This window comes from Asparagus officinalis, chromosome 6 (genome assembly GCF_001876935.1).
Source record: "Asparagus officinalis chromosome 6, Aspof.V1, whole genome shotgun sequence".
NCBI lineage: Eukaryota > Viridiplantae > Streptophyta > Magnoliopsida > Asparagales > Asparagaceae > Asparagus > Asparagus officinalis.
Window position 1 is genome coordinate 10,515,118 of NC_033799.1, and position 21,821 is coordinate 10,536,938.

Sequence of the window (21,821 nt, forward strand, 5' to 3'; positions counted from 1 at the left end):
CACTTGATAATTATTTTTCTGAACTTTTTTAATTACTCTTAAGAGACAGCATATCTTATCAGAACCACCCACGTGGAACGAGTGGTTTTGAGTCACATAATGAGGGGACAAATTACCAATTTGCTACCTGTTGGGTGCATTGAAAGGCCAAAAACGACCCGCTGACATGCAAGCGGTACCGATTAGAATCACACTCCTCTTAAGATGCCTTGCTTACTTTGATATAATTCCTAAAATCATTGTACGTGAATGTGGATCTGGTAGTCTACTTGTTCCGAGGGAGTCAAAATGACTAACTCACCACCAAGTTTAAAACGAAACTCGTCTTTGGAGTTATACCAAAATAAACTGCAATTTTGGTAACAAAATTAAAAACACAAAGTATGAGCATTTTTATTAGTAGATAGATAATTTTTCCCAAAACTTGATTAAAGAACGCATTGCATCCTAATTAGCCGTCATTAATACAATATCGACTTGTAGAAGGATTGAGTATTCCCTACTGTATTGACGGGTATCGGCGCATTCTACTTGGAAGGCTTTTATTTGCGCGCGAAATGTCTCGTGATAAAGCTATGGTTTCGTTTTTAGATTAACTATCGAAATTACAATTGCAATATAAAAATCCATGTAAGGAGACTCAGGACTGAAAATTTTTCTACCTGTATGATCTGACTGTAGGATTCGGTAGCTACAGAACTCGGAAGCATAATGTCATAAAAACTCAAAATGTCAGACATTTGATGTCAATATTGCGCAATTGCTCCTCTGGATATTCTCATAACAGTGAACCATTTTTATTTTTTATTTCTTTTACTTTGATATCATAGAATATCATTACACATACAATACCGAATATGAACCCCATCGAATACAACTAAATCAACTTTGAAATAATACAGAATTCATCCTTTTATGCATTTTGAATGCATTAACAACATTACACACTTCCGAATATTTTCTTTTGAACTTCCACCCTCCCAAGACAATGCAGGCGTATTATCAAACACATAGCCTAGATTTACATCCAACGTCATGGATGATTCCTTAATGAAATATCTTTAGCAATAATACATAGTTCATCCTTAGTGAACCAGATACAAAAACCACAGATCTAACAATAGCACGAAATCAACTCATATCGTCACAAGCTTCATCCGAAGCGTCCTCCGATGTCACATCTGACTCTTCGGGGATTTCCTCATCTGAGAACTCGATCTTAGTCTTAGCTGTCATCTTGGACATCGCCATGGTCTTGCTTGCCCTTTGAGATCGCATGCTTACAATGCTAGGAGTCATTGGAACAGCAGGGGGGAAGGAAGCTTCTTCTTCTTCATCCTCATCTGAAGAAGCTTCACGCCTTGCTCTTCTCCTGGAAGGAGCAGCTCTGGTTGAGCGTGGTGCTGGTGTCGGTGGCAGTACTGTAGTCAATGTATCCATTTTAGGGTTTTCATCCAATCCTAGCTTCCCTGGGAACCAGTATTTTCGTTATTAGCGTATCCGAGTATTAGTATATCCAGGAAATTTATAGAAATTATTTCCACATGGGAAAACAATATAGTTTCGTGGGTAAATTACACAAAACCTCCCAATACTTTGGGGGCATTTCCCACGAAAACTCCAATACTTTGTTTTTCTACTAAACACCAAAAGTTTTCCCACATAACCCCCAAAGTGACGATAATGCCCCTCAAACCAAATATTTTCACACTTTTTTTTTATTTTTCAAAACAAACCATCACATTAAGCAATTTGCAAATACACCCTTCCCTAAGGGAGAGGGTAGAGAGGAGTTTATCTTGCAAAAGGAATTAATTAAAAGAATGATCTCTTTTTTTTTTTAGCCTAAGGGGCATTTTCATCACGTTTGGGTTATGTAGGAAAAGTTTTTGGTTTTTACTGGGAAAAACAAACCATTGGGTGGTTTCATGGGAATCATTCCAAAGCATTGGGGTGTTTTTTGAGATTTTACTCGCTCTGCTATTTCTCTGAGATCAAGTCAATTCTTCGAATACAACATGTCACCACTCACGCGAAAACAAAAAATTATACTCAAAAGGCAGATATTGCAAGAGTTTAAACAATAACAGTAAGTCAATGGCTTTCATAAAAGGGATTCTTACCAAATATAGCAGTAGCTTTTTCGTGTGACAGTTCTTCATCTGGATGTTTATCAAGTGATTTAAGACGTGTTGCCATCCGATTTAGTTCTTTTACGAGCTCCTTATCACTTGAGGCAGCTATAATCATGCCATTTAAAAGCCCCCTCATGCATTTAATTGCTTCTTGCTCAGATGGGCGAAACTGAACCAGTGCGGCTACTCTACACAGTGTCAGTATATAAGACTTCTCAGCTGGGGTCTTCTTCTCAGGAAAGCTCACCACCTAGCATTCACATCAAAAAATATAATTAAGATAACAACTCCATATCCTTAAGAGGATCATAGTAAGATGCCATTTGGACAGCAATAGATGAGAAAAACCACCTCAGCAGCAATTTGAATGGCAAGACCCTCTTCCCCACTCTCAAAATCAAGTGATCGTTCCTCGGAAGTGGGAGGACTTTCAGTTCTATTCTCGCTAGACTGCTGTTCCTCAATTTCATTTGAGAAGAGTGGTATTTGCATCATTTGCAACATAAAACGCGATGCCTGGAATGCACGCTTCCTCAGTCTAGACACTACAACAGAAGCACCTCCTGGGTTACAACAGATACCCGGCCACATAGATTTCATAACAGGAATAAAAGCTCTGGAGACACATTTCTGCACAGAGAACACAATTCACCATCAATATTTACACCAAAGGGGATTGAAGCATCATCAGAATGATTGATCCTGGATTCAAATAGCATATGATGTTTTACATGCATTAACTTGCCTTGTGATTGTGAGATAGCGCAGGATAATGTTCGAAGAACACAGACAAACATTGTTTTAACCTGTGATCAAGATAAAATTATTAAAAACCTGAATAAAATACTGGAAACATCCAGAGTAAAATCTACAGAAATGTGCATAAAAGCGGAGGCAGTTGTTACCTTTGTAAACCATTAGCTTCATCACTGAAATACAGAGTAACAAGCTTGCATAAGATCAAAGGATGCAAGCATGAAGATATGGTTGGATAGTTATCACTCAGAAGAAGAAACTTTGCAAAGCCCTCTCCAAGAATAGAACGAATACTTTCTTGATCATCAGCCTCAATGGTTGCATCACAATCCTCTCTATCAAATCCAGAATATAAGAGATCAAGAACTCCAATACTAAGATCATCCTTTGAATCTGTTAAGTTCACGGGAACAAATCTGTTTTTTTCATCACCACTGGAGTTCTGTAGATCCAGCCCAATAGCTTTGTCAACTTCCTCAGGGCCATGCCACGTAACAAGATCAATTAGTGCCTTACAGGCCATTGGACTGACTGGAATAGCACCATTAATAAAGGACAATCTCAGCTGCTTAACTACATCTTCACATGGTTTCTTTTCTCGTAGCCCAAAGAGACATAGGCACCTAGTAGCAACTCTTTGCACATCAGCATGGACCTGTTTTGCCTGCAACCATATAATGGACAAAATTGAATGCAGTGCTAAGAAATATATAGGAAGACAAGAGCTGATATAGAATAGTAAAAACTCAGACGAATTGGAGAGACCAAATAGAATAGAGTGTATAAACACTAACCCCTGGAAGCAACAACGAATGTAGAATTTCAGAAGGTTCTATGGCTTTCCCATGTAAACTTCGTAAGGATTCAATGTTTTCTAAAAGTAGACCAGTTACTGAGAGGCAATGCATCCACTGAATGACATCTGCAGTTCTTTCTCGGCATGGACAAGCAAGCTCCTCGATGACGCTAGTAACTACAGTTTCAAACTCTCCTACAGAAGCATGCACTTTCCTAGCCAATTCTGATACCGCTCTTTGCCAGTCTTTATCTCCCCCAAGACTGATTCCATCCCCTATTATAATCTTATTCTCATCATCGTCGAGTTCATAGTCAAGAGGCCGGATCAAAAGTTCATGGAGAAAAGAACTTGCAACTTTCCTATTTGTAGTATCCGAGAAATCAAGCATAGCACCGAGTAATAATAGCTGTCGGGATGCAAACCGATAGTTTGGTCCTGAAAAATCACAGTATAAGGAGCAATAATTAGTTCGTTCAAAATCCTTAGCTATAGTAGGCAAGTAAAGAATTAGCCTAACCTGCAGAGAGGTGTGCTTTGACTAAATCAACGTAATCAGAAACTGTCACGGGAAGGACCTCATCAAGAAGGTCATTACTGTCTGAAGCTTCAGATGCATAAACTGCTGCCTCAGTGCCTGTAGTAATTGCAGCGTCAGAACCTTTAGCCTGCACATAGGTTCGAGAGAGCCTCAGGCAGTGCAAAAAGTTCACTGAAAACAAGTAATGGTTAGTCACGCACAAAGTGTGAGTGTGTGACAACTTCTAGTTAGAAGACACAAATAATTTGGGAAGAAGCTTCAACCATTGAATCAGTCACCATTTCACAGATTTCCATTTAGACCACACTTGAGAAAGAAGGGAATTTTAAATATTCAATTGTGCTTGCGTCTTGCAGCAAGACATCACTTGTGCGCGCGCGTGTTTGTTTTTGCTACTTGGTTATTAATGAATACTTCTTAAATGCAGCTACCGCCACATCAAACAAAATGTACCGTCTTGGTAACTGACCAAATTCTTAAGCACAGACAGCATTTGCCTTTAATCCAGCCACAGTTAACCAAATATCAGATTGTCAAATCATGAACTCCATCCGGTCCAAACATTCAGCTTACTTAACAACCAACAAAAGCTACATGGTAAAAGAAGTTTACTACCTGGTAGCCCATTAACAGCACATTAAGATATGTATTGAGGAAGCATTGTATGGCTATCAGCTGACTTCTTTAATGTTTTCGCCTTAAGCAGTTGCCTAACAAAATAAAGGGTACCTAAATAATTCTGTGTTCAACCAGCATATATAGGAATGAAATTGAAAGCATGCTCGTCCTGTAGGCAAATTCACAAGACGGTACCATTCTACAATATGAATGAAAGGCAACAATAGTCCTACATAACTTAGTAGTTTCTGAAACATTATAATATGACGTGCCATATCAAAATATCCATGCATCAGAAATCAATGTAAATATGAAACTCATAATTCACAAACTGATTAATCACCCAAATGAAAGCAAGTAACTGACCAAATTATTAAGCACAGACAGCATTTGCCTTTAATCCAGCCACAGTTAACCAAATATCAGATTGTCAAATCATGAACTCCATGCTGCGTCCAAGCATTCTTGCAGCTACTTCCTCATAAAAACAACAAAACTACATGGTAAAGAAGTTTACTTATTACCTCGCTAAGCCATTAACGCACAATTAAGATTGGTATTGAGAGTATTGTAAGGGGCTATCAGCTGACTTCTATTATGATATGTTTTCGCCTTAAGCAGGTTGGCCCTAACAAAGATGAAGGTACCTAATAATTTTGTTTGCAGACCAGGGCATCTTTAGGAATGATGTAATTGAAAGTCATGAATGCGTGTGTTAGGCAAATTCACAAGACGGCTAGGGCGCGGATAATTAAAATTATGAAGGAAAGCGCAACAATAGTCCTTCATTAACTGTAGAGTTTCTGAAAATATAAGATATGGCGTGCACCCATATCAAATATCCATGGCATCAGAAATCGATGTAAACATGAACTCTAATCAGCGAACTAATTAGTCACTCAAATAAAGCAACAAAAACAACAAGGGCAATGAAAAGAGTGCAGTCACGTGAACGGCGATTAGCAGATTGGAAATAGATCTTGTTAGAGTAGAGAATGGTGGGAAACCCGCCAAAAGCTTGCAGTCATTGTGGCCTTGGCCGCCGAACTCTTCTTAAGATGAGCGGATGAAGATGTAAGGCTTTGGCCAATCATAGTGGCTATGTAGTATGTGAAGATAAATAAAATTGATTGGACTACGCGAAAAATATAAATTTAGAAGAAACAAAAGAATTACTGAATATGCGCAAACGCAAGTACAGACCAAAAATAACAAAAAAGAACTGCATGGTCTGTTATATATAAAGCAAATATCAATCTGGCGCATAGTGTGATGGGTATTCAATAGTCATAATGGATTCTGAAGTGGTAAATTGTCATGCTTACTTGAGCTAGCAGTTTTGGCAAATGCTTGATAGGGTCTTCGCAATATAGGGGCAATCCTGCTGCTTCCATAACTGATGTCAGATGGTTCTCGACTGCAATTAATCAATAAAAAGAAAAAAATAAGATATAGTCATTTTTATTGAAGGGGGCAGCCTATCTCATGAACTGATTTCAGTGTGTATGGTCGCAATATGTCGCAAATCAGGAGAACTTTAGGCTTATAACAGAAAAAAAAATTCAAAAAATATAAAAATTAAACAGCCTAATTATCTGCCGCTGATGAGCGGCGAGACGAGCGAAGAACGCTAGATAGATTGAAGTGTTGCCTGGATCTGTTCCGCGCTGTCATGTTGGCAGTCTGTGATAATGGCACAACACAATAGGGCAGCGAATGATGAACCAAACTATGGGTTAATGGGCCGTGCCTGGCACTGTGTCCAGTAGGCCACGCCCCTACACACAGTGTAGGGCAAGGAATTATAAAGATAAGGGGTTCCTTAACATTATGTCTTTAAACTTGGATCTTGCACGGCCCCATTATCATCGCTATCTATATGTTGGGCAAATCAACTACAAGGATAAGAGTCAGCTTATAATGTGCTCTAAACTTGAGTCAACCATACATAGATAGGGACGGTCCTATAAACTCAAAAAAGAAAAAATATTGCGACTTTAAACTAGTGCAAGAGGCTCTTGCTTTAAGGAAGGGTTACAAGGCCGACGCAAGGTAAGCTTCTCATTGATAAGCATAGCCACAGCTCATAACAAGGTCGTCTACTTTCGCGCACATGTAAAGCAATACATAGATACAACAATAAGAAAATAATTCCAAAAGCCGCATCTCTGTCATAAATTTGAGAATTCTCACTGAGGCTAAATTCAGAAGTTTTCATTGCAGCAATTTTGATTTGTATAAAACTAAACCTGATTAGAAATTTTGGCAGTTTTAAGCTTTACTAAAAATTTCCGTACAGATATACCGAAGATAGAAACTTTGGGGGTAAGTTGCATTTGGCATGCAAAGTAACATGGAGAAGTTGGCCGCTGATAATTTCAAGTGAGGCAGTCCGGTGGGTTTATTGCGTACTTATAATGTGTATTCTACTAACTGAAACTAGCACAAAAAACTGAGTCAGCACGCCACTAAGCACTAACTATTGAAATTGCATAAAAAAGACATCATATCTGAGCCTGACTTGCTGGATTCAGTTTGTTATACTCAGGCCCGAGCAGAAGTGAACCATCCGGCAAAATTGGAAAACGGTAACCAAGTGTATTGTCCCCAAAAGCTTAAACGCTCCTACTTTTTGTTGTTCGACAGTAATGGCATATTGTCAATAAAACACATGGGGAGCGTGTATGCAAATGTATCAAAAGCTTAATAACTGTACATCTGGTGCATAGTGGCGTGTACATCGGCTGCTTGCTGGTACTTGGTTTTCAACTGAGAAAACAATATCATAATTCAGTAAAGAGCCACTACAGAACGCAGAGAAAAGCATTATAAATTTAAAAATATTTACTTCACCTTTGTCAACGTGATGGCCAAAAAATTGTCTGATGGCTTTGACCTTCTTGCACTCTCGCTACGGCAATCTTTTTAAGATGATTTCCATTTATTGTTTTCTCGCAAGCTTATTTCATCATGTTTGCTACATGGCCAGAAACCTAAGGAGGAGGGCGATGGATCGTCCCAACCACGTCCGCACGACACCTTCATAAGGGCCATTCATTCCTTTTAGGGCCATCCTCAACACACTCCTTGAGCACTGCCACGGAACGCCTATCTGACACCCCCTCGTGAAGAAGCAAGTGGTTCTAAGCCTTAATCACTGGATTGCCAGAAATTTTAAAATAAATTAAGAAAACAAATTAGCTTCATAAAACTTTTAGGCAACAAGGTAAGCATGAATGGGTGACGCTGAGAACTCTTGAAGTGGAATTTACTAGCCAGGACGCAATATGCAGCCCTCTACGAACAGCCATCACTCACGTCAAGCCATATGAATGAAACTATTGCTGTGCCGTATCATTGGATGGTGGGCAAGTGATAAAACTATAGTCTTTTCCGCACCTCCTACACATATTTCGACATTAACTTAATTTAGGAAATGAAGACTCCTTGCAAAATTGGCTGATGAAAAATATGAAAAAGAACCTACCAGCATTTTACTCTTCAGGCAAAAACCTGCGAGAAACAGGACTGATAATATCACTGTTCTCCACGTCATTTGCAAGCCGAAGATAGGGCAGCCATGCAAAACCACGTATTGCGAGGGACTTTATCCTCCACTCTCTGCTTCATGTTGTCTATAACTTCATCCCATAACCTCATTGACTTACCCTCCGCATCATTCTGCAACCGCATATATCGGTGCAAGAAAAAACTGACATATTATTCAGCAATAAACTATCAAAATGAACTAAAAAGCGAAATATTTCAAATTTCCATTAAGATGATGTTCCGAACATTCTCTATATATGCGTGCAATAAATAATGCGTTCAATTATACAAAAATATTCATCTCGTAGCTTACATTTAAGAACATGAAGCAAAAAAATACTTGGATTATGACTTGCTGTCTTACAACTTCATGAGATAATAAGAAGCATTATGCTGAAAAATAGTAACATAACTACTACAGACAGGTTTCAATCAATGATAGATGAACACTATGACGAAATAAACAAATATGTATAGACAGTTTCAACTAGTATACATAACTTGACAAAGTAATCAATCTTTGCATACATGTCAAATAAACAAAAACACCAAATAAAGCAGAAACATTTCAGTAACAGAACCTAAACCTGGCATCATCGCATAGGAACACTCAATGCAGGAGAACAATCATATAATCACTTGTTTCATGATTTCAAGAAACGTATTGATTGCACACAGAATATAATTTCAAATCAACTCTGTTAATAATTTTAACAAAATAGTTTACGCGTCTTACAGAAAAATCACAATTCGAAAAAGCAGTGATGCCACACAATTGAATACTTGATGGACAAAAATGACCTTAAATTCATGTTAATAGCTGGTATAATGAAATTTAAAGAAATCATATTAAACAAGCAGGAAACAGTTAAACTTCTTAACTCTAGCATGTTCAGCGTGCGCACCTCTGTGAAAACATGATAAGGGTAGATTTAACAAAAAGACCAGCTTCTAGACAAATAAGAAATTTCAGCTTCAAAAAATAATCATTATCTATAACGTGTTTTCATAGTTCTTTGTGAAAGCAAATGCTAGTGCCCTGCTTACACAAGAGGCACTATTTATATCAATCAAAAGAAATAAATTGCATATACGCATCGGAAGTGGCCATGTAACTTAAGTAACAGATACACGCATAATGAATTTTATGCAAATTTCTTCACTCGCCACCCTTCTAAACAAGCAAGGAATACTTAAAACCCAATAAGCTGCGACCATTTGATGTGTTGATTTGCAATAACATAAATGGTATAACCCAATGTAAAAGAGGTTAGAAATAAAGGAAAACAACCATGTATCACATTGCTTTTTTTCACTTCTATTGCTTTCAAATTTGTCTGATAACTACCAATAAACATGTTGTTAAGGGCCCCCATGATTCCACGGGAACATCTTGTGAAAGAAACTTCGGCTGCGTGCATCTTAACCTCACACGGTGCCCACCATTCTTTCTAAGGTCTACAACTTAAAGCTAAACAAATTTAGCAGGTGCAAATTTGCAATTTGAAGATGAAGTTTCCATTGTCTTCAATAGTTTCTTACTCTGAATATATACAGTTAGAGATGGAGATACGGGCGGATCTACTGGCGACAAGTACCCTTCCTTAAACTCATAAAAACCGATTTTATATTTAGCATTGTTCACAATTCTACCAAATTGCATCATACATTCCTACATAGATCACCCCACCCCCACCCCCGAAAAAAAAAAAGGACATGCGTGGTTTCAGCTCTGAGTATATAATATGTTAAATACACATTCCGCCTGTATACAAGCGATCAAATATTCACATCCGATGCAGCTCCGTACAAACTCGCCGCTGTAGACCAAAAGTTATTGAAACTTAAGTAGAATTAAAGCAGAAATGTGCACACATATTTGGTGGTAAATTCCATCACATCAAAACAATTCGGACCAGCCTAACCTAGCAGACTTCTGTATACGGCACAGCCCAATTAAGAACCTTACAAGCTCTCAAAACTGTACATGGCATTATGTTCCATATAAAGAATGAGAGAAATGACTAAAGTCACTAAAGTAACTGTGCTTCTAAATAACTTTCTTTACATGCTGAAAATGAACTGGTTAACACACAAAGACCCATATTCCACTTATTAAGAGGCAATTTTTTTTTTAAAAAAAAGGACAAAAATCCTGATTGAAAGTTCAGAGAAGCTTCTTCGAAATTTCTCGCTCAAATCTTCTTTCAATTATTTCAGTGCTCAAACACCCTTCAAAGGAAAGCTCACCAAAAAGACCCATGTTTGAAAGCGCCTCTAGTTAGCCAAAAACATGGCCATAAAAAATCTTCAAACTTTCTTCTAAATGATGATTACGTGAAACTGGTTAATATACAATACAACTCATCAAATTAAACTGATTCTAAGAGTGCAATTAAACAAAATCAAAACCCCTTAACCGTTAGCTAGAGCAGAGTTCTTTCAAAGTATTTTGGAGAACAAAATTTCCTTCTTCTTAATTGCTTACGTGCTCAAAATCACTTCCTACCAACTTGAAAACTCGTTCAAAAGACCAACTTGGAAGTCTCAATTTGCCAAAAGATAATAAAAAACCCTAAATTCAAATACCGACCAGAAACTTAACAATTACCTCCGATACATCTGTGCAAAGCCCTAAACCTACGCCGCTCCTTTTGCCCCGCCCTCGCCGCCATCAACAAAAACCCTATAAATCTCCTCCAGGAACTCATCAGAAAACCCTAGCATCCTTCTCGTCGCGCCTCGCCGCGAAATGCCGAAAAACAAATCGCAACCACTCGTCTCCGGCAAACCGGTTCGGCCTCGCGAAGCTCGAAGAGAGGGTTAGGGCTTTGACGAAGGCGAGAAGAAGAGGAGCAGAGGCATGAGAGCGTGAGGCTTGAGGAACCGGAAGGAGGAGAGCTCTTGCATCTTCGACCGTGGATAGCGATCTGGAGAGGCGCATTCGTCTAGGCATCCGCGCCGATTTTGCGCAGGGAGAGCTGCTGAATCGCGGCGGCGGTGAGCTCCGCATCCGGGATCTGCGGCTTTGGAGTGAGAATGCGGGAAAAGTTTGGAGAGGCTTTGGCGGGTAGGCATTATCTAGCTTTGAACGAATTTCGCTAACCTGCCACGATACTTTGAGAGGCAGATGCTATGGATTTGACGGAGATGCAGTCCACCTGGCTGGCTGAGGAATAAGGTGCGACGGCAAGCAAGAGACTTTTCATTGACCCCCCAAGGTAAAACCGCAACTCCAAATCTCGTCAATGCTTGATTTTATGTGGTTTAGCCCTAAACCACATTACTGCTGGTTTAGTTAAATTTGATCTGGATGAGCATAAATTGGTTTTCAGTGACTAGATCTAAGTTAAACTTAGTTTGACTATGTTAGATTAAATTTTGTTCGGAACTAATTAATAGTGGTTTTTTTAATTCAAGTTTGAATTATATAGATTCAAATTTGGCTGCCTTTTCTTTCTTTCCGGTAGTTTTTTCCAGGCCACTAACTCTTCTCTGGATTGGCTCTCATATGATTATTGACCAAGATCATGAGAGGTTTAAATAAAGATGAGGTTCAAATCGTGAAATCGTCGAACTAAGGCTCTACTTGACAATCCAATAAGAGCGAGACCGGTCTTATCTTTTTTTTCCCTTTAACCATGGCTGGTGGTGAGGACCCATCCCGGCTTACTTTTAGGGCCGAAAAAGCATATAAAAAACTATATAGAATTAGATCTGCTTTTTCCAACCGTGAAATACACATAAAAACTAGATCGGGATTGATTAGCTGGCAATTCTAGTGAGCTGTCAAATAGACTAGGAGGCCGTTTAGAGACACTCTAAAACAAATTTATTGAGATCAGTTTTAATCCAAATTCACGATCTGAATTTATGTGTTTCATTAATCAACCAATAAGCACAGAAATCTTTTGATTCTTTTTTTTTTATTGGACTCAGAGCAGGCCGAATCCAATAAAACCACTATGTATGAGGCCCAAGAAAAGTAGAGAGCCCATTGCGAGTTACTTATCATCAACCCCTCTCTCCACTCTACTCCCCAAAAATGGCGACCAACGCCGCTACCAAAATGCTAGCAGCGACAGCAGATGTATGAGGCCCAAGAAAAATAAAGAGCCCATTACGAGTTACTTATCATCAACCCCTCTCTCCACTCTCCTCCCCAAAAATGGCGACCAACGCCGCTACCAAAATGCTAACAGCGACAGCAGCCAGCCTCACCCACCGCCGCCCCCTCACGTGCTCGGCCGCCCGCCTCGTGCCTCAGCCACCCGACCTCATGCGATGGGTCAGGAGAGAGGGCGGGTTCGTCCACCCGAGCCTCAAAATCGCCGACCACACCTCTCACGGACTCGGCCTGCTCTCAACCGAACCCATCGTCCACCCGAGCCTCAAAATCGCCGACCACACCTCTCACGGACTCGGCCTGCTCTCAACCGAACCCATCGCTGACGGGTCGGATCTCATTGCGCTGCCCGATCACCTCCCTCTTCGCTTCGATCCGCAGGATGAACCCGAATCCGCTTTGGGTCGCCTCGCCGCTCGGGTCCCAGGTAATGAACTCTCAGGCCTCGAATCTTTCGTTTTTCTCCTTGATTTTAAGCTATTTATATACCTCGAGTATGATTATTTCTACCATCATCATGTAATTCTTTATCAATAAACTTGGTTTACCTTGGGGCTGTTTGGTTGTTGTTGGTAAAGTTGTGTATTTATGACACAACTTGGAAAGTTGTTGTCCACCTTATTAATTTTACTTTTATATATATATTTTTTTTTGATTCCATTGGAATCATAAATTGATTGTTTGGTTTGTAAATGTAACTTTAATTGTTTATTTGAAAAGTGTAAAAAGTGATCCCTACTCAAATGATCCTATTGGTTGGAATTATGTTTTATTATTTTTTTATTGACTTCAATGTCAGCTTTCTCCTAAAATCATGTCTTTTTTTTATGAAATCACTTTACAAGCCACATCAGCATATGAAATCACTTTACACTATTTTCATAACTACAAACAAACAATTGAAAGTGATGAAAGCTGACATTGGGACCCACTTTTTTACACTTTCCATCCTTTTACATGGTAAAAACATTAAGGGGTTGTTTGGTTGTTGTTGGTAAAGTTGTGTATTTATGACACAACTTGAAAAGTTGTTGTCCACCTCATCAATTTTACTTTTATACTTTTCTTTGTTTGTTTTTTTATTCCATTGGAATCATAAATTGCTTGTTTGGTTTGCAAATGTAGCTTTAATTGTTTGTTTGGAAAGTGTAAAAAGTGGTCCCTACTCAAATGATCATATTGGTTGGAATTATTTTTTATTATTTTTTCCTGACTTCAATGTCAGCTTTCTTCTAAAATCATGTCTTTTTTTTATGAAATCACTTTACAAGCAACATCAGCATATGAAATCACTTTACACTATTTTCACAACTACAAACAAACAATTGAAAGTGATGAAAGCTGACATTGGGACCCACTTTTTTACACTTTTCATTCTTTTACATGGTAAAAACATACAACCAAACAGCCCCTAAACCAAACAGCCCCCTATAATCTGTAGCTTAGACCGCGAGTCAAGTGGATTTTAGCCCAGAGTGTTTGGTAAATTTGGTGGGCTATAATCCGTTTGCAATAGTAGAGTGTTTAGCAAACAGGTGGATTATAGTCTCTCATTTTTGTCGAAGTGACCTGAAAGGACATGGGGTTGGTGGTGAGTTATTGAGGGAGGCCATGGAGTATGTGAAACTATGAGGGGTATAATTGTCTTTTATTTGGTCAAACCTCATGGATTATAATCCGAAAGAATCCACTTGCCAAATTCTAAAAGTGGATTATAATCCACTTTTGTTGATTACAACCCTGTTTGACCTTTTGCATGGTGATGTTAGGAGCCATTTAGCCTTCACATTGACTAAATAGGGAGCCGTTGTGCGGTCATAAGGGATTTAGGTTCCCTCTTTTTAACAACTAGATCTTAGGGATGAGTTCTCCAGAGTCGCTTACGAGCGAAGGCTCAGGTTAAGATTTACCAAAGTTTATTGAGTCGAATTCTTGGCCAAGGGCGCTAAGTATAAGACTGAATCTTGTAATGGGAACACGATGAACTAGTTGTTGAGTATGAAAGAACACTAGTTTTTATATCGTACGAGAACTCAAACTCATCGCAAAAGGTTAGTTGTGTAAGGAGGGAATCCTAATTGTAATTCTACAACAAATTGTGTTGGATTCTCATGCTGATGCTGATGGAGTTCTCATGACAGCTAGATTCCTCGTGGCTTTTGTTTCTGATAGTGTTGATTGGATATTAGTATGGGTGTATATAAGTGTGGGTTGTATGAAGAAATTGTAGCAGCACAAGGTTTGATTCTATTTTGTTGTAATGATAGGTAACACTTTAGGGTGGGGATCGGAATCTATATAAACCCACAATTGTCACTTTACTAAGAGTTAACACCATTATTAACCTAAGATGCGTAAGCCTGATGTATGTTGTGATGTCTTAGAAAGAATAAACTTCCATGATCTATACCTCCATGGCTGTTGCATAAAGAAGTTTCTCTTATAAAAAATGAGGCTGTTAGAAGCGAACTTATTTCTGGAGGACTTTGATCTGGCTTGTTTAAAATTTAAATATTATTAGGGCAATTACATTTGTTTTTTCTTCAATAAAGCATGCTATGTTTGATATGTTGGGCTTATGTTAAAAGAAAATAATTGCTCTAAGTATAGGCTATAACTTTCTATTGTGCAAATTAGGCTATTCTAAAATATTTAGTAAGGAAGTAAAATGGACATCTGTGGGAGCATGTGACAGTGGAACTCTGGGCTATGAGATTGGGATTGCGGCTGCTTCATGAAAGATCAAAAGTTGGTTCATCTTGGTGGTCCTATATTAGCAATCTGCCAGAGACATTCAGCGTACCAATATTCTTTTCTGGGGAGGATATAAAGAACCTTCAGTATGCTCCTCTGATCCATCAGGTTCTCCACCTCCCCTAAATCACCTATCTCCTTTTTTTCGTCCAGAGTTGAAGTCTAAGAGTATGGAATTTGATATAATCATATAGGCTTGTTTTCACTTTGGTACCCTAAAGTTTACCCATTTTTCACTTTGATACCCCAAAGTATTTTTAAAGCTTTGGTGCCCCAAAGTTTCAAGCTCATTTGACTTTGATATCCCATCCAGATCTGGTTAAATTTCTGTTAAATTTATATCATGTGCTTAGCAAATGATACTTCCATCCATTGCTACTGGAAACATTTGGTTTTTTGGATCCGTAGCAACTGGGTAAAATGGACATAAATGTAATACAAATTTACCAGAAATCTGATGAGATCTGTGTTGGGTATTAATGTTGAATGAAATTGAAATTTTGGGGTTATCAAAGTGTTAAAAAAAATACCTTGGGTTATCAAAGTGGTAAAAATGGGTAAACTTTGGGGTATCAAAGTGAAAACAAGCCTTTGATATATAGCAGTTGTAAATTTTATCAGGTAAATAAAAGATGCCGCTTCCTTCTAGAGTTTGAGAAAGAAATCAAGAGTTTGCTTGAGGGTATAGCATCAAAAGATCATCCTTTTGAAGGGAAAGATGTTGATGCATCTTCCCTTGGCTGGGCCATGTCAGCAGTCTCTTCTCGAGCCTTCCGTTTGCATGGTGACGACAGTGATGTCCCTATGATGCTTCCACTAATTGACATGTGCAATCACAGCTTTGATCCAAATGCTCGTATTGTACAGGAAATAGATACTGGCAGCTCAAAGATGTTAGTGAGGGTAAGTTCTTCAGCATTGTCAGGTTTGAGAACTGTGCGTGGATGTCCTGTTGCAGCTTGCTAAGTATTCCTCTCTTTCACTTCAATTCTATATCCAGTATCAAGTTAATTTCATTTGATTGTATATGATGTCTGATGCTTATTATTAGGCTCAGTTTGGCAAATGGAAGATAAACTAGTCCTTTTCTAAACTAGTTCAAGAGTAAACCAGGGTTGGGGATTGATCAAAACAGAACTAGTTTAAGGCGAAAATTTGGCCTAGCAAAACTTGTTCTCGTCTTGGCCCAAACTTTGCCAAACTAGGATTAAGACTTTGGACCAATGTTATCTCCACTTGGCCTTGTTTAGTGGGTTTGCCATACACTGCCTTAGTTCTTTGAAATCTATGCACCTTTGTGTGTAAGAATCAATCTAAATTTAACAGTTTTCAGGTTTCATTATTCTTTCGCTTGTATCATCAGTTATATGTTGCTTTTTAATGCAAATGACTTTTTTCTGATTGATTTTCTTCATCGTCAATGAAAATTTTTAACGCAAATGACTTAGATATGATCATTCTAAATCATGTATATTAGAAGTATATAGAGCAAACAAGAGGATCTCAAAAAGTATTAAATGCTTTGTGTACCACTGTGCGCTGTGCCTTTACTCATAGCAAGATCCTAATAAATAATACCTATGAAACACTAACAAAGTTCAAATATAAAAATATGCTTCTCGTATAATGATGAATCATAAATTCCTACTTCCTGCCACCATTTTTTTCATCTTTGTCTTTGAAATTATATTAGTGAACAAAAACAACAACTATCTATACTATTTGATACATCCAAATACTTGAATTTAGTAATTTATAGTGGTTTGTGTTCTTTGTTTGAGTATCCATGCTTCACGAAGATGAATGAAGCAAGACTACCGTGTGAGAGTGTTCTTAAAATTGACAGGGTGTATAGGTGATTAGATGATTTAGTGGCGTGTATTGGTGATTTAGTTTGGATATTTGTTCTAAGCCTCTAAAAAAAGTCAATTGTTCCTGTTACATTTCTCAAAAGTCACATATGATTCTGTTATATCATCTGGATTGCCTGCACCCTACTTAATTATGTAGAACTCAAAGAAATTGACACCATTTTATTCCTCGATTTCAAGAGTTTTTACTTTCTGTACAGGTTGTAGCAGAAAAACAAATTGAGCAAGATACTCCAATAACGCTGAATTATGGCTGTTTAAGCAATGATCTTTTCCTTTTGGATTATGGGTTTGTGATTCCTGAAAACCCATTTGACCATGTCGAATTGAGGTATGATGGAGCTCTTCTGGATGCTGCTAGTATGGCAGCCGGGGTTTCTTCTCCCAGCATCTCATCTCCAGAAAAATGGCAGCAGGAAATTCTATCTCAGCTGAATTTAATTGGAGATGGCGCTGTTCTTAAGGTTTCCTTGATTAACTCACCACACTTGCATATTAATCTTATTATTTATCAGAACCATTCCACTTAATCATGTGGTTCCTTTCTCTTTAATTGTTGTGTACTGTTTTTCCTTTTCCACTGTGGTTAATATATGGTGGAAAAGAAATGCTTGAAGTTGCTTTCTCGTGTTCTTATTGCACAGACAATCAAGTCGTATGCCATGTTCTATAGACCAGCATATGGTGGAAAGTTTGTTTCTGCATTTGATGATTGCACTGATACAATATTATGTTTGCACTGATAGTGATTTCCCTGGTACTGTATACTAACTGCACTGATCTAGAATTGGCAATGTGAAACTTGTCACTGTCTCCTTCCTCCCTCTATAATTTTCTATATCTAGCCCTCTGTATGATTTTCTTCCATCCATGTCCATTCAACATACTTGCTCACTGTTTGCACGTGCCAACAATTTCAAACCATTCTAACCAGAGTCCATAGTGTCTTCTGTACCCCGGCCATCTTTCCCAAACATTCTGCATTGGTGTAGTGTGTTGACTAATTAAGGGTTAGTTGCAGATAAACCTCTGCAAAGTCGCCGATTGCGGATAGACCCTTGTAGTTCTATTGGTATTTAGAAACTCTTACTATTGCCCAAGTGTTAATAGACCCCTGAGTAAATTCTTTCGACTCTTAAAAAAGAGTTTTAAAAAAATACTCAGGCCAATAGAACAGAACAACAGTTCTTTTTTTCTTTTCTTTTTTTTTATTGGGGGGGGGGGCCTACAGCTCACGCCGGTCTTATCCTCAGTTAACTCATTAACAAAAAGTCAGCCTTTAATATTCAACCTTAAGCAGTCATTTTCATAATTCAACCCCAATTGCACCAGGCCGTAGCTATTCAAACAGGACAAAAGAGTACAGATCCCTTGCGGTACAGTTTTCTTTTATTGGGCTTGTAAGAGTTTTACTCAGTTTTATTGGATTTCTGTTGCGTATTTGTGGGGCGAATTGATTAACCCTTCAGATATCTAGTATTTAGGATATGATTATCAGCAAATGAATGAATGTTGAATTCCTCTTTTGTAGACTGAACGTTATAAACTGATAATAATGGTCTTCTCAGTTAAAATCTATGAAATTACCCACGTTATTATCAATTCCGGCTTTGAGTCGCTGAAAATCCCAAAGTTTTAGGATGCTTAATGAAGCCTCATAATAGTCCATTTGTTCATTCATGGATTTTTTTTCCCTCTTCCTTTTTCTGGAGAGGCCAATAATGGGTAAGCGCAGGAATGCTAACTCTCAACTTCATTATATATTTTTTTATTCGATCAAATTAGTTAACTGTTACATCAATAAATTGTAAAATTCGAATTTGTATTGCTTGTTGTAAGAAGATCTGATTGCTATATTACATCAGAAGAATCTTTTTGCATTGTAGATATTTCTCAATAATGTAATCATATTAAACTTATCAGGCTAACGACCGAACATAAAACTTCATTCCTTATACAATATTGTTGCCGTGAGAAACATGCAAACAGTTTATAATCTGACTTCTCTTTTGTCTCTTGCCAGGTAACTTTGGGAGGTTCTGATTTGGTGGACGGCCGCTTATTGGCTGCATTGAGACTCCTCCTCTGTAACGACGAAGACACAGTTCTAAATTCAGATATAGATGCTTTGAAGTCTCTATCAGCTGAAGCACCTCTTGGAGTCCCCACTGAAACTGCTGCGCTTCGAACCGTCGTTGCACTTTGTGTCGTTTCTCTCGAATACTTCCCCACAAAAATAATGCAGGATGAGTCGATTTTGAAAGGAGATGCATCTGGCTCGACCAAGTTGGCTGTTCAATTTAGAATGCAGAAGAAGCTGATGATTATTGACGTCATGAGGAAGCTTACTCAGAGGATCAGGACGTTATCCAAGGAGAAATCTGCTGCCTAGAGCTAATTTTTTTTTAATTACATTGGATGTGTAATCTTTCTTTCGTTATTTATGGTCACTGGGATATGAATATGCCGATGTTGAGTAAATTATTTCTTTCATCTGTAGTATGAATTCAATTGTATGGTGAAAATTAGTTTTAAGCACGAATGTCTTTTGATTGAAAAATTCTTGCCTGCTCAATGAGAAGGACGTGCTGTTAGAACGACATCCTAACACGTGTCACTTTCTTACCTCGAACACGTGTCAGCTTTTTATCGAGGTAACGAAGTGACACGTGTTGGCCTTTTGTTGATTCTGGAGTATGCCACCAGTGTGGTGCTCATTTAGTGGACAAGATTTTTTTTTTCTTTTTTGGGGGATCTGTTTGTTATGCTGTGCTTGAAAGTGAGATATGAGGAGGATAGATCTCGAAAACCTTATTTGTTTTATAATAAACTTTATTTGTTACTGTTTGCAAGCTTTGTTAGAAGGATCTTGATCCTCTTGAAATACTTAGCATCTCTAAATAATAATCGTGTATCTCTTTGGATGGATTGATTATGATTAATTTATCTGAATCACAAAAACAATACATACTAGACCTTAAAATGAGTCACAATCAACCATGAAACAATGAACTACTGAGATTATAATAGGAGATGATTATGACTAAAAGTGATACGTTCTTTTTTTCAGTTTTTATTTTTTGATGGCCGAGAAGATCCAAATCCCTGCTATGAGTGTGGTTGACACTAGTTTTTTTGGGTTAAAACCCCTAAATGTTTTACAATTTTTTTTTCAACATACCCTGCTAACAGTGTAACTGGGAGCCTGTCTTTTGAAACTTTATCAAAAATTCATGTGGGCTTTCCGATAATAAGGTTCAAAGTTTCGGGTTTCTAAAAATAACATCGAAAATTTTGGGATCTTTCTAAAATAAAGTTGAAAATTAGGGGGTTTGCGTTGAAAAACATTGGGGGGTCACGAACTTTTGGTGGTTCTGGCGACGTGCACATCAAAAGATAAGAGTAAACGGTAAATTTTCAAGGGCATGAACACCAGATAAAAATCCATGTGAGAAAAAAGCGCTGATCTTATTCACAACTCACATTAGTGACAGCAGAAGGCTGCTAGCCATCAAAAAACAAGTGAAGATAACCAAGTAGGCAAGCTAGCTTATATTTGCCAACGAAAAAAAAAAAAAAAAACTTTTACTACTACTATAGAGAGACCTCAATCCCCCCACATTAGAGTGAAATAGCTTGGCCGGCGAGACCCAACATACCGTTATTCGGCCCCTAAAGCTAGCTCTCCTCTCAAACATATGAATCTTGAACTTCTCCACTATAATCTTCTCATCCTCTTGCTTGATTCTCTTCACTTGGCTGTGGATAGGAATAAAAGCTTCAACTCCTTCCTCAATTATCTCCATTAATTAACTCTTAGGCCCCTCAAATGCTTTTGTTAGTCTTTGGGAGCCTCGTGTTCCCTTTTATACTAGTGCACGAGGGGGTTAATAGTCTTAAATTTTTAAAATTTGAAAAACAAAACTTATCCTAGTTTTAGCTAACAAGTCAAACGAGAAGACCAATTAACACGGTACGCGTGGGAAACAAATTTTTAATTAATGGTTGGGATGTTAGTGGAATATCTTAACAAATGATTTCTTTAGTTCATGTTGAACTAAAATTGAGAAGGTTCGGTTTCCTTGCACTTGATTAATCTTTATGCTCATATCCATCTCAAGTTGTATAGTTTTATATCGCTTTCACTAATGTACAAATGAAGGATATTGTAGAGATGAGAAAAAAATATGTATTAAGATCATTTAACAAGAAAAAACTTTGTAATATTGAAATACAAGAAAATATGGCCGATTATATATAACACGTATTTAATGAAAACATCTTGCATGACAACAAGTAGATTTGGGGGCGGGGGGGGAGGGAGGGGGTGGGGGGGGGGGGGGGGGGCTATACTACAGGGGAAAATATTAAAAACATGGAGATAAGTTAAGTACAATAAACACAAGTGACTGACACATTTTACAGTGACCTCCTTGCATTTGTTACGGTAATGTTTTCACATTTTAGAAGTAGGTTGGAACGGTTTTTTCTGTATATCAGCAAAATGATGCCAGTTTATTTGGAAAAAATTGCTCTGTTAATTGACTGAAAATAATGTTATAATTTAATTTTAATTTTTAAATTATATATGCTCCAAATTATAGCCATTTCAAATCATTGTACTTGCTATTTTACCTTCTATGTTGTAATGGATCCTTAATTTTAACCCACTCCG

General features: G+C 38.0%; 2 protein-coding genes across 4 annotated transcripts; one reads left to right on the top strand and one right to left on the bottom strand.

Moving 5' to 3' along the window:
• LOC109845727 (condensin complex subunit 3-like) lies at positions 850 to 8,539 on the bottom strand. Its single transcript, XM_020415000.1, has 9 exons — positions 8,515 to 8,539; positions 6,172 to 6,263; positions 4,208 to 4,451; positions 3,686 to 4,125; positions 3,041 to 3,555; positions 2,881 to 2,941; positions 2,487 to 2,765; positions 2,124 to 2,385; positions 850 to 1,469 (listed from the first exon to the last, which is right to left on the bottom strand). The coding sequence occupies exons 1-9, from the start codon at positions 8,537 to 8,539 to the stop codon at positions 1,132 to 1,134; spliced, it is 2,256 nt and encodes a 751-aa protein (XP_020270589.1). The 3' UTR covers positions 850 to 1,131.
• On the top strand, positions 12,505 to 19,684 carry LOC109844857 (protein PLASTID TRANSCRIPTIONALLY ACTIVE 14). Of its 3 annotated transcripts, none has more exons than XM_020414014.1 (6): positions 12,505 to 12,731; positions 12,801 to 12,948; positions 15,217 to 15,383; positions 15,897 to 16,178; positions 17,347 to 17,610; positions 19,170 to 19,684. In XM_020414014.1, the coding sequence occupies exons 1-6, from the start codon at positions 12,564 to 12,566 to the stop codon at positions 19,536 to 19,538; spliced, it is 1,398 nt and encodes a 465-aa protein (XP_020269603.1). In that variant the 5' UTR covers positions 12,505 to 12,563; the 3' UTR covers positions 19,539 to 19,684. The 3 variants fall into 3 exon arrangements, with proteins under 3 accessions (XP_020269603.1, XP_020269604.1, XP_020269605.1); XM_020414015.1 differs by having other exon boundaries at positions 12,505 to 12,722; positions 12,792 to 12,948; XM_020414016.1 differs by lacking the exon at positions 12,505 to 12,731 and having other exon boundaries at positions 12,821 to 12,948; positions 15,159 to 15,383.